The 13,176-nt window shown below is 34.9% G+C and overlaps 4 protein-coding genes across 4 annotated transcripts; all 4 read left to right on the top strand.

Annotated features, from left to right (window-relative positions):
* The first annotated feature begins 7,935 nt into the window (after positions 1–7,935).
* LOC139494015 (uncharacterized) lies at positions 7,936–8,577 on the top strand. The gene has a single exon (XM_071282182.1). The coding sequence runs from the start codon at positions 7,936–7,938 to the stop codon at positions 8,575–8,577; it is 642 nt and encodes a 213-aa protein (XP_071138283.1).
* Positions 8,578–8,754: 177 nt separating this feature from the next.
* LOC139494014 (uncharacterized) lies at positions 8,755–9,168 on the top strand. Its single transcript, XM_071282181.1, has one exon. The coding sequence runs from the start codon at positions 8,755–8,757 to the stop codon at positions 9,166–9,168; it is 414 nt and encodes a 137-aa protein (XP_071138282.1).
* A 1,141-nt stretch (positions 9,169–10,309) lies between these two features.
* LOC139494013 (uncharacterized) lies at positions 10,310–10,702 on the top strand. Its single transcript, XM_071282180.1, has one exon. It carries the CDS (start codon positions 10,310–10,312, stop codon positions 10,700–10,702), a length of 393 nt encoding a protein of 130 aa, XP_071138281.1.
* A 36-nt stretch (positions 10,703–10,738) lies between these two features.
* LOC139494012 (uncharacterized) lies at positions 10,739–11,140 on the top strand. Its single transcript, XM_071282179.1, has one exon. The coding sequence runs from the start codon at positions 10,739–10,741 to the stop codon at positions 11,138–11,140; it is 402 nt and encodes a 133-aa protein (XP_071138280.1).
* Positions 11,141–13,176: the final 2,036 nt, after the last annotated feature.

The following is a 13,176-nucleotide window of genomic DNA, read 5'->3' as shown; positions in this document are numbered from 1 at the left end:
TTATTTTAATATTTCGATTTAAAAAATCTACTTTTTACGAAGGCACTTACGATACAATACAGATATCTTATTATTTCAGTAAGGAAACTGTTTGAAACAACTTCAATCCATTATCTAATGAAAAGGTTCCCGTATTCCAGCTGTATACAGTACACATAAAGAAGAATTGATAATTTGTTTTAGACACGTGATGGTTAAATAAGAAAAGGATATATTTACATAGAAAAAATAATAATTCTGGGTGTAAGTGAAATCCATTTTTTTGGGACTACTACATGTACTATGTGAATTAATAGATAAACGAATAACAAAAATGCATAAAAAACAAAACAAATACAAAAAATAAAAAAAGGACTGAAAAACATACAAACAGCAAAACACGAAACCCTTAGAGACAGACAACTATTACGTTTGTGTAACTGATACACCAACATTAAACTTGCATCAATTGAGTTGAGCTCTAGTATTCAAAATTATTTTTTTACAACTAAAGGTAATGCTCTTAGTATTTTGTTTACCTTGCGAAACCATATATATATCCAACTCCCATATGTATTGGTAGAAAATAGAAATCATATTCGACTTCCTATCCCACATGTTAGTTACTTTAACAGAAAACTAAGATTGTTATTCCTAAACCGTTGGCATCAAATTTTCTTAAGTGTAAATTCCACACCAATGCGCATAACCTCTTAGAAATTACATCGTTTATTGTCTGTCTCGAGTAACATGCATCTTAACGAAAACAAAATTTGTCAAGTTTGGATGAATGATTCAACTTATAACAAAGAAACATGTTTCGTGTGATGATAAATATTCCTGATTAATTTATTCTCAAGAAGACGTTGTTTTCCTATAATTCTGTGATCATGGCGCATAGCAAATTATCAGTTTTTCCGTACTGACAACTCATCTAGTTTAATTACACAAAATGTTTTATTATACATGCTCCAAAGAAATTCAAAAGCAAAGGGCATTCCCAACGACGAGTCAAATGCAGATGCAATGTCCGTTTGGCGTATAAAATTAAGAGCTTTAACGATAAAACTGTCAAGAAGCAAAGGGATTAGAAGATTTGACGATATCTTCTAGAAATTTGAAAAAGTTATTTGGTCCGATTGCTCAGCTTGTAAAAACGTGCCGTTTTGTTAAACAATAAAATCATATGATGGAAATGCTGCCTATCATAGAGAGTAAACTCACTTTAGAAGAAATTTAAAAGAGCGTTACAGTTATCCACGAGTAATCAACAAATATTTCATTCTACCATTTCATATACCCACAAAAAAGCGTAAAACGAGCAATAACGATGCATCAAAAAAATCAACGAATGGGAATAGAGCTAAACACCACCCTATTTTAGTTTTGGTAAAATGCTTATAGCGAGAACTCATAGTTTGAGGAAAAGCTAAAATAACGTTTCATCTTTCAGCTGTCATGGTTCATCGGCAGTTTAGAAGTGAAAAAGAATATACAGAAATTAGTATGCTAGAACAGGTTGGATAAACACGACTCGTTAGAGGCGCTCGAATTAAAACAGTTAGCAGGTCAAATCAAATTCGAAATTGAAACACTTTCAAAATTGGAACTTTTGGAAAGTGTTGTCAAATACAACTACTTGAATATACACTCTTTAGAGTTTCGAATAATACGTTTTTCTTTAAACAGTTAATTTACAACAAATTCAAATGTCAATAATTTAAATGTCCATTTTTGTTTTACTAATTACTGGAATGTTGGCGAAATTAACAATACTAAAACTATGAAAAATTCAAAACTTTCCTGTAGCCATGAACCATACCGAAAATTTCTAAACAAATTCACCAATTTGCTTTTGAAAAAGTATAATCAAGTGAAAGCCTTGGCAATATTGACAGACGTTACCATAAATATCCACCTAACGATTCGTCAACCTAGTAAATACACGGATTAACACAATCGGAACGTGTATATGAATTGTTTAAATTCGCCACAAAAAAAACAACTTAAATATCTTCACGATTTCAATTTGTTACTGCAAAGAATATTGTCTTTCAAAAAAGCGTTCTCAAATATTTAAACAGTTGGTTTGATTTGTATCAGGTTGATAAAACACTGTCTAATTATTATTTGGGCACTACCCTCTGGTAGACAAGTTTTAAAAAGATATTGTATAACAGACTTACACAATCAATAAAAGGATTATTATGTAAGGTCATACTTTACATCGTTGACCATGAGCATGTATGAACTGATAACATGTAATGAAAGGATTATTATTTAAGGTCATACTTCACATCTTTGACCATGTACATGTATGGACTGATAATATGTTATCAAATTGTCCAATCTAAAACATTCTACATTTCGATTCATACAAGTTGTAAATGGCAGATAACCGACAAATTATAACGACTGTCGTATGATTATGTCATATGACTATTTGATTTTATATAATTAGTTATCATAATTAGATACCAAGAAATATATCAGTATAACGGTGCATCATCAATTCGAAAGTCCGTCTTGATCACATTACAGATGGGACTACATTATCATTGCCGTTAAAATTAAGGTTAACTGTTCTAGTCAAAAGTTTTTCGAAATAACTAATAGTACATCGTCTGAAATAGGTCTTTTATTTTTTTAATTACGAATTTATTAAATCTTTAAAAATATAATTTTAAAAATCAGTAGTGTTCATGATGAAAAAGGAGACAGCAACTTGTAATATTACGCTTTGGATATTGACATATTCATTACTAGTTATTCTTATATATTTTCACGGATTTTAGATGCATTAATGTCATTCTTTATATTAACCCAAAATCTAATATATATATATATATATATATACATATATATATATATATATACAACTCGTCTAAACATCAACCCAACAATGTTAGATCTGTAAATTTGCTTTCGCAAATTTTTGGTTCTTCCCTCGCCGGGATTCGAACCCATGCTACTGTGATATCGTGACACCAAATCGCCTGCACTGCAGCCGTCCCGCTAGACCACACGACCACCTGGGCTCTCTAAAAAAAGAGCTTTCGGTGGGCATGTGTTACCTTTCCACGTCAGTTTTAATCTAGCGGCGTACTACAGTACATGATATATAAGGCATGAAGATGTTATTGTTACAGATCAGCTAAATTATCTATAGTAAAGGATCCTACAAATTAATGTAATATACAGTCACAGAAAATAATTATATTCATAAGTACGTCTGAGTAAGTGACAACTCTACAACAGATGTATCCATCGGATCGCCATCAATGATGGTGATACATGGCTGTGTACATAATGTATATACAACTCGTCTAAACATCAACCCAACAATGTTAGATCTGTAAATTTGCTTTCGCAAATTTTTGGTTTTTCCCTCGCCGGGATTCGAACCCATGCTACTGTGATATCGTGACACCAAATCGCCTGCACTGCAGCCGTCCCGCTAGACCACACGACCACCTGGGCTCTCTAAAAAAAGAGCTTTCGGTGGGCATGTGTTACCTTTCCACGTCAGTTTTAATCTAGCGGCGTACTACAGTACATGATATATAAGGCATGAAGATGTTATTGTTACAGATCAGCTAAATTATCTATAGTAAAGGATTCTACAAATTAATGTAATATACAGTCACAGAAAATAATTATATTCATAAGTACGTCTGAGTAAGTGACAACTCTACAACAGATATATATATATATATATATATATACAACTCGTCTGACTCAGACGTACTTATATATATATTGAAGTTTAACTACATCTTTTGAGACCAAACTTTAGATTTTCAAATCTTTAAAGTACAAATTAAAGAGAGAAAAAAATATACATCCATTTACTTTGTACTCGAAAGTCATAATTTTATCTTCAATTTATTTTCAAGGTCTCATTTTGTTTTTCAAACCGTTTAATATTTAATACAGAGATAAAATTGACAATTTTCAGTGCAGTTTTCGTTGATATTGTTTTAAAATGATTTCCACATGTTCAAATAAATAATTGAATACACAGATATGTAACTACGAGGGTTTTAAAAGGGATCCGTCTTTAATTTTAAACTGACATATTTTTAAACTATTACCACCTTTCTTAGATTTTTTAAAAGTTTTTATTCTATTCTTTTTTTTTATATTCGGCACTCTCGGCTTATTGTTCTTTGCTTCAGAAATCCGATCTGGACCCTCAGTTATACAGGAAATGTATTTAAGCCACAATAGTATCTAGAGATGAGGTGTTGTTTTTGAAGCAATTAAGAAATATTTACCCAAACATCTACCCCTTATCTCTGAAAAAAAAAATATTGATGTGTATTGGTTTTGCCACTTCTTTTCATTGTATATTTATTGTTACTGTCTTCTTTTGAAGTGTTTGAACAATACACATTTAATTCATAGTGACAGAAATATTTAGGTTACACATCATCACAAACTATGTAACATACTATCTTTTGAGTGATTGGGTTGAGTTTCTGCTTCTGATAGCATCTACTTGATGGTTTGATGTTAATGTTGATAAAAAAGTAATATTTCGGAAAAAACTTAAGCCATGACAGGACCTAAATCAACAACATTCAAATGCATATTCATTAGTTTGTTTAAGTAAAAGTTAGATTCTGCGACAGTTGAAAGAACCTAGATTAATTCAATTCAATGGTGTTTTGTTGAGGAAATAGCTATATATAGTTTTATCACAGTGCACTTTTCACTTGTAAATTTGCAATAACAGTTTCGACTCAATTTTTCAGATCCTTTCATTTAAGTAGTCAACTTAGTAATTGCTTGTTAACTGTAAGCTACATTTAAGGAGCCCTTTTAATATGTTCTGGTGCTATAAGCTGTTTGTTATGCTTAGTTTCAATTGGTTCATCAAGACTATGTTCGGTGAACGACAGCATGACTACTCGCCAATACTAAATAATTCCTTCAAACATGTTTTATAGTTCTTATCATTGATACTAGTAAAACATAAACAAATTAAAAAGTCAATTGTTCATGAACAATTGAAAGGTCTTTCCTTTTTTCTTTTATTGATAGCCTTCTTAGTTAAAAAATATATGGTTGTTAAAGACTTTTATGTTCATAACAAGTGGTTGTTAAGGACAAAAACATTTCAAGGATAAAAATATTACTTCCAGTATTAAAAAAGTATTCTAATATGACGTGCTTCTTTAGCTTTGTAAAGAAACCATACTTTATTATCCAATAAAATTAGTTTACACATGCGTATATTGACTACGGCAGAAAAATGAATTTTAACAAATTGGTATACGCATTTAATGTATTTCATTAACTTGGGAGACTTTTAAACACTAAAATGATACACATTTTGTTACTAATACTTTTACAATGACAAAAATGTGTTACAATTCGAAATTGACATATTTGACCTAGATACCGCAACGTTCATGTTGGCTGTTCTGACTTCAAAACCCCTCCCTCTGAAAAACACGTTTCATCTATCCTGTTAAAAGGCATGTATATAATAATTTCATTGAAACATATGATCTGACGATAAAATATAAAATAAGTATAGGTTATTAATTATAACTGTTGTACTGAAATGACAAAATTGTGTCATATTTATGAAAAATGGATTGACCCTAGCAGGGAATCGAACCCCATTCTCCTATATAAAAAAAATAGGCGTAATTACCAATATACCACCAAGGTTTCCAATCCATTTTACAAATGCAACAAGATTGTCACTCAGTATTAATTTTAATCATCATGTAATACAGAATTTGAAATCGTCGCAATTATTTGGACTTAACCGCAAGTATAAATGAACTTCTGTCAAAGGGCCCCTCCTGCCGAGTCTCGAATGTCAGCAAAACTTTATCAATGAATCCTCTATCAGATGTGAACATATTTACCAATGCTACAATAACCGGCGGAACATTTACAATTAATTAAGTAAATAAAGATCGACCTACCCGATTCTCCTTGTGCATCCACCGCCATTGACAACTGACTTGAAAATGTGCGTCAGAAATTGACCTCTGACAAAGAAAAAGACGTTGAATGTCAATGATAACTTTTCTGTTATATTGTGACTCAAATATTGTTTAAGTTAATAAATTTGATAATTTCTAGTTCAATTTTGAATTTTACAAACTTACAACTTTGCGCAATTAAACTGGTTTGAACTAGTTGGATAAAACTCGACAGGGAGGTTGATGGAAGAGCCTACACAAATACTGTGCACCCTATACACAGCGAACATAGAAATTACCGTAATTGTCCTAATCAGAATCGAAATAATTGATTCCAGCTATACTTATTTTAGTTTTAACATGGCTATCGCTCTGGCAAAAATAATCACGAATATAATGCCTACCCATGTTAAAACTACAATAAAGTATAGCTGGCATCAATTATTTCTTAAATATACTACTAGTCATAGTATTTCAAGTTGTTGTACTGCATCGAATGAACATGTCGACAGGTAATGTCTCTTCAGTGATGTTTGAAATCAAAAACCTAATACGAAGGAGCGTATTAAATCCAAAAGGACCAACAGTATATTCAAACCTTGACAGGGATAAGGATAACAGTCATTCAATGCCAAATTCAATTAAGGCATATGATGGCTATGTGTCGGCTCTGCAAAATCGTAAATAATAGTAATTATTCTGGCAAATATTTACTGGTTTTCTAAATATCCATTGATTACCATTAATATATATGTTATGCGTTTAAAGCACTATTATGGATTTACTTTCATCAGGAACGCTCAAAACAGAATAATAAAGCCAAGATATTTGCATTGGTATCATTTGGAATTTAAGTCGAAAGAAAAGAAATTTATAAATTGCAAAAACTTTGGCAAATGACCTTTCGTGAGCTATTGAATCTTATATGAAAAGAAAAAAATGTTGTGGTGCACATTTTTGTACCCAGTTTCGTAAGGGGAAAACCCAAAAGGTCAAACATCGGACACAAATGCCTAACCCTTGCGTAGGTACATCCTTAAAATAAATCTTAGACAAAGCTGTCAGCAAGCTTATGCTTTGGTAGTAAATATGCGACATGATCAAGATTGTGCAGCATACGATTCCTCAATAAATATCTGCCTTTCTGATATCCTCTCGGAAAGTCCCTGGTACAAAGCGTTCATGGAATTATCATTGAAATTATGTACAACTGAATCTTTATCTAAAGCAGTGTCTTGTTGCCAATGGTTACGTTTGAAAGACAACTTCAAATATTTGGCTCATTTTTTATGCTATTACATCATTGGGTCTATATGACTATGACTTCTACCTTTAAGATAGATAGTTTATTCTCATAAAACCATGCAAAGGTTACAGAGAAGTTAAAAAAATAATATACATAAAAATAAAAAAATTAAAAAAGCATTAAAATTAGTGATACCGATTAGAACAAGAGGTTCTCAGGGAGGATGAACAGCCCATAGGACAGGATCAGGAAACGACTATGGAACCGACAAGGACAAGGACAACGAACCAGAACAACGGATGTAAATGTTTTTGTGGTAAAGTCTGTAAGAATTCTAGAGGTTTGAAGATCCATCAAAGCAGAATGAAATGTGTGCAACCCCATTCTGGCAATCAACGCACAGAGAGATCTGGTCAGACGGAGGAGGAGACCATCCACGAAGCAAACCACAGTGATGATAGCCTCCCTGTGACCCAGGGTGAGGATGAGCACGAGGAACAGCCTACAGAGGTAGAACAACTTGACGAGGCAAAAGAGATAGAGAGGATAGAACCAACAGTCCACAGAGAAGACGGGATAGATACAACAGTCCGTAGAGAAGACAGGATAGAACCAACAACCCGTAGAGAAGAGAATGAGCCACGCAAAGAGAAGATCAAATGGCCAACGAATGCAGACAAAGCAGCTTGAAAAGCTCTTGACGAAGATTTGGAAAACATCTTAGAGGCAACATTAGCAGGCAGTGTAGACAGAAAGATAACAGCAATGACGTCCATTATTTACAGCGTAGGAAAAGACAGATTTGGAGTGGTACCACAAGGGAAACAACCAACAAAACAAGGCCATAGTAACCGGAGACAGAAGAAGATCAAGGAATTGAGAGGAGACTTGAGAAGGGTAAAGAAGAGGTACAAAGTCGCCAATGAGAATGAAAGGTTACCATTACAGCAGTTAAGAAAGGAAACTAGGGAGAAACTTAAGACACTTACAAGAGCAGAAACTCATAGAAGAGATAGAAAGAAAAAGGCAAAGGAGAGAGCAACATTTACAGCAAACCCATTTCAGTATATGAAGCGATTATTTGGAGCGAGAGGATCTGGTAAACTGGAAAACTCGAGGGAAGAAGTGGAAGAACATCTCAGTAAGACCCACAGGGATGAGAGACGAGGAGAAGACCTGGAAGAATGTGAGAAATTGTTAACACCAGAGGAGTCAAAAGAACAGTTTGATGAGTCAGACCTGAAGTTCCAAGAAGTGCAGGACGTAGTGAGAAAGGCAAGAGCAGGGTCAGCTCCAGGACCAAATGGTATTTCATATAGGGTATATAAGAACTGTCCCAGACTGATCAGAAGGTTGTGGAAGCTATTAAAAGTAATTTGGAGAAGGAGAAAGATGACAGAGTCATGATACAAGGCAGAAGGATGTTTTATACCAAAAGAAGAGAACTCCAGGAAAGTTGAACAGTTTAGAACCATCTCCCTATTGAACATTGAGGGGAAGATATTCCTGGCAGTTTTAGCAAGGAGAACGACGAGGTACCTGCTTGGCAACGAATATATAGACATCGCAGTCCAGAAAGGAGGCATGCCTGAAGTATCTGGTTGCATCGAACACACCAGCGTTATTACACAGATTTTAAGAGAAGCAAAGGAGAAGAAAAGTGACCTAGCAGTGTTTTGGCTAGATCTGGCTAATGCTTATGGGTCCATACCTCACAAATTAGTAAACCTGACATTGGAGAGGTATCATGTTCCACCAACTATCAGAACTATGCTGCGAGAGTATTTTGACAAGATTGAAATGAGGTTCACAGCTGGAGACTTCACCACAGCTTGGCAGAGACTTGAAGTTGGTATACTAACGGGGTGTACAGTATCAGTAGTCCTGTTTGCAGCAGCAATGAACTTAATTGTAAAATCAGTAGAAAAACCAAGTAGAGTCCAGTTAGTCCTAGAGGGTATCACCACCACAGTAGCCAGTACTTCGGAACTGGCATGAAAATACGGATATTTTTGTGTTATTAAAATTTACTGTTACAAAATGATAGAAATTATTATAAATTAAGGAATGTATCTCCCTCATGCAAAGCTCTGATTCCTTTCACGGATTTGGCTATACTTTTTGGACCTTTTGGATTATAGCTCTTCATCTTTTATATAAGCTTTGGATTTCAAATATTTTGGCCACGAGCATCACTGAAGAGACATGTATTGTCGAAATGCGCATCTGGTGCAAGAAAATTAGTACCGTTAATTTTATTAGAGGACCATTATTGTCATCAGGGGTCAGGCAACCACCAGTAAGAGCTTTTATGGATGATATAACAGTGACAGCAAAAACAGTCATAGAGGGAAGATGGACTTTAGAGGAATTGGAAAGGATGATTAAGTGGGCCAGAATGAAGTTCAAACCAAGTAAATCTAGAAGTTTGATAGTGAGGAAAGGCAAAGTGCAAGATGAGACATTTGAGTTAGCAGGTGAAAAGATACCAACAGTTGGAGAGAAACCAGTGAAATGCCTAGGTAAAAAGTTTGATGCAACACTAGCAGATATGGTAAACATGATGAAGTTCAAGTGCAATTGGTAGAATGGCTGACGAAGATAGACAAAAGTGGGCTCCCAGGAAGATATAAGGCCTGGATATATCAACATGGGGTCTTACCAAGAATACTGTGGCCATTACTAGTTTACTAGTTCCCATTGTCCAAAGTGGAGGCCTTAGAGAGAAAGATCAGTGCATGCCTAAGAAGATGGTTGGGTGTGCCAAGAAGTTTCAGCAGCATTGGATTGTACAGCACAGGAACAAAGCTACAATTACCAATGAAGGCATTGACAGAAGAGTATAAAGTTACAAAGACAAGACAGGTTATGACGTTGAGAGACAGCAAAGATGCTAAAGTGAGAGGAGCCAAAGTAAAGATCAGGACAGGAAGAAAATGGAAAGCAGAGGAAGCAGTTAAGGAAGCTGAGACCAGACTAAAGCACAGTGTCATCGTTGGTGTAACAGCAGTTGGTAGACAGGGATTTGGTATGACAACAAAACCAAGGTGAGATACAGCAAATGAGAAGGGACGGAGGGAACTGGTGCAACAGGAAATACGATAGATAGAAGAAGAGTAGGAATGTTAAGGCAGTAGGAATGAAACAGCAGGGTAGTTGGTTGAATTGGCAAGGAGCTAGAAGCAGGACTTTGACCTGGAGCGAGATTTTGAGTATGGAGGGATACAGATTGAGTTTTCTCCTAAGATCAGTGTATGATGTTTTACCAAGCCCATCAAACCTCTATACCTGGGGGTTGATAGAGGAACCAACATGCACCTTATGCAAAGACAAACCAGCATCTCTACAGCATGTGTTGTCAGCATGTCCAGTCGCACTGAAAGATGGAAGATATACATGGAGGCATGACAGTGTATTGAAAACAATAGCAGCAAAGTTGGATACCACCAGGAGAAAGAAGAGAAAGATGCAGAAGAACATCACGTTTGTAAATTTTGTGAGGGCTGGAGAAAAGAAAGACAACCAGGCATAAGGTTTAGGGATACTTGGAACAGCATCAGACTGGCAGATGACAGCAGACATACATCAGCGCATGAGTTTCCCAGCAGAAATAGCAGCAACATCGCTAAGACAAGATATAGTCATTTGGTCACAGGGAACTAGGCAGGCGGTATTGCTGGAACTAACAGTCCCATGGGAAGACAGAATAGAGGTAGCTTATGAAAGAAAGGTGGCAAAATACCAGCAGCTAGTAGAGGATTGCAAACAGCGGGGAGGGAGGACGTGGTGTATGGCAATAGAAGTCGGATGCAGGGGCTTTGCAGGACAGTCAATGTGGCGGGCACTTAGGACCTTGGGAGTGGTAGGAGCAGAGAGGAAGAAACTGATTACAGAAGTGTGTAGAGAAGCAGAGGTGGTATCACAGTGGATTTGGAGGGAAAGAGACGAAGTGTGGAAAAGTGCAAAGTGATAGAACAATGAACAGTTATTGTGTAGATAATGGACAGATATAGATATACAGAACAGCATTCAGTTACAGAAGAACAGCAATGACATCAGCTGAGACATCGGAGCCGTGTAGGCCATCCAGTTCCAGGTTCAGATTAACACCTGAGCCGGCGCACCTCTGGAGGTTGTTGTGGAATAGCGCCGAAACAGCCAAGGAAGGAGGACTCCACCTGATAATGGAAGTGGATCAGCATTCCTTTGATGTTTACAAGGTAATCAAGAGCCTTAATCGATCACTGTTTTGCTTAAAAGTTTCATCAATGACTATTTTTGCTTTTCAATATATATTAAAGAATGGCTTAAGAATGACATTTAACTGCATGTTCTTTGTATCTGTCATATTTTCTTTAAACGCAAACAAAAATATATTAACCCCTTTGTTCCAATTTAGCCACAGTTTCTATGTTTCTTGACGTACAAGGAAATAAAATACAAAATTTATACTAGATACTCAGAAAATCATTCAGCCCAAGTTTGACTGAAAATCTTTCATCAATTTCAAAGGAGAAACTGTGTTTTAAATAAGCAAACTAGATGAACAAATTCTGAAAAAAATGTCTTTAAAGGTCAATTGACAATTTTGATCATGTAAACTTATTCGAGATCTTACTTTGCTGAACGTTGTTATTGTTTACAGTTTATCTTTATCTATAATTACATTCAAAATAATAACCTAAAACTGCAAAGTCTCCTTAATTCAGGGCATTAACCTAGGAATCATTCAGCTAAAGTTTGGTTCTAATTTAGTAGTTTAAGAGAAGTTTACAAACATGATACTGGTAAACAAATTGTCGAAAATTGTACTATAAGGGCTATAACTCCTATAGGGGTCAATTGAAAGATTTGGTCATATGAACTTATTTATAGATCTTACGTTGATGAACATTTTTGTTGTAACAGTTTATCCTTATCTTTTATGATATTCAAGATAATAACCAAACAGCAAAATTTCTATAAAATTACCAATTTAGTAACAGCAACCCAACAATGGGTTTTTATTTTCATTTGTAAAACTCATGGCTTATATAATTTGACCTAATAAACATTTCTATCCCATGTCTGATTTGCTCTAAATGCTTTAGTTTTTTAAGATATTATTGAAGCCAAAAACTGCATTTTACCACTAAATTCTATTTTAACCATGGCGGTCATGTTTTTTTTAATAAACAGATAAGATACTGGTTCATTAGTTTCAGAGAAGATCTTTGAAACAGTTTACTACGGACGGACGACGATGGATGACGACGACGAACGCCAAGTGATGACGAAAGCTCACATTTCATAAAAAGGATAACAGACTGAGAACGAGATCAATAATTCGCCATATGTTAAACTTAGATCATATTTGAGACAGAAAAGATGTATTACTATAAACTGATAACATGTAATCAAATCGTCCAAAGTATAACCGTTCACATCACGGTTAGTGACAGAAAGTACATAGTACATATATAACAAGCTGATAACCGATAAAATGTCGAGAGAGACTCGTGATTATATATGTAGCTTATTCAATAGTCGTCTGGCACGAAAAGGCCGATAATCAATAATTTTAGAATTTAATTTTTCGGAGACGGTCAATTTTCGGAATTGCATGCTTTATCATCACCTTTGTTTTCTTTTATATAAGGGTCTAGAGGGCTAGTTACAGATGAGAGAATAAAAGTGCAGGCAGAATAAATGGCCAATCAAACGAAATAGAAAAATAGGCAAACAATATTGTGTCTTCAAAAATTGAGAAAAAACCCGTACCAAGAAGTGGGATTCAACTTGCCCCTTATATAAACAATAATGTAGATACTAGTAAACAAACACTCATCAAATCGCATAGTAAAATTAAGTTGAAAGGAACCCCGAGTCCTTAAATTTGTGGGTATAGGTAAAAAGTACATTAACAAAAATACTCCAAGGAAAATTCAAAACGGAAAATCCCTTATTCACTGACAGGATCAAAAGCTCAGAAAAACGAAATCATATGTAAAATTTCTGGCGTAGTAC

The sequence above is a fragment of the Mytilus edulis genome, chromosome 11 (genome assembly GCF_963676685.1).
Source record: "Mytilus edulis chromosome 11, xbMytEdul2.2, whole genome shotgun sequence".
NCBI classification, from domain to species: Eukaryota; Metazoa; Mollusca; class Bivalvia; order Mytilida; family Mytilidae; genus Mytilus; species Mytilus edulis.
Note: the sequence above shows the minus strand (reverse complement) of the source record. Positions and strands in the feature narration are given on the sequence as shown.

What these genes read in the sequence shown, in the direction of transcription:
- LOC139494015 (XM_071282182.1), top strand. Translation starts at nt 7,936, where the DNA reads ATGACGTCCATTATTTACAGCGTAGGAAAAGACAGATTTGGAGTGGTA.
- LOC139494013 (XM_071282180.1), top strand. Translation starts at nt 10,310, where the DNA reads ATGAAACAGCAGGGTAGTTGGTTGAATTGGCAAGGAGCTAGAAGCAGG.
- LOC139494014 (XM_071282181.1), top strand. Translation starts at nt 8,755, where the DNA reads ATGCCTGAAGTATCTGGTTGCATCGAACACACCAGCGTTATTACACAG.
- LOC139494012 (XM_071282179.1), top strand. Translation starts at nt 10,739, where the DNA reads ATGACAGCAGACATACATCAGCGCATGAGTTTCCCAGCAGAAATAGCA.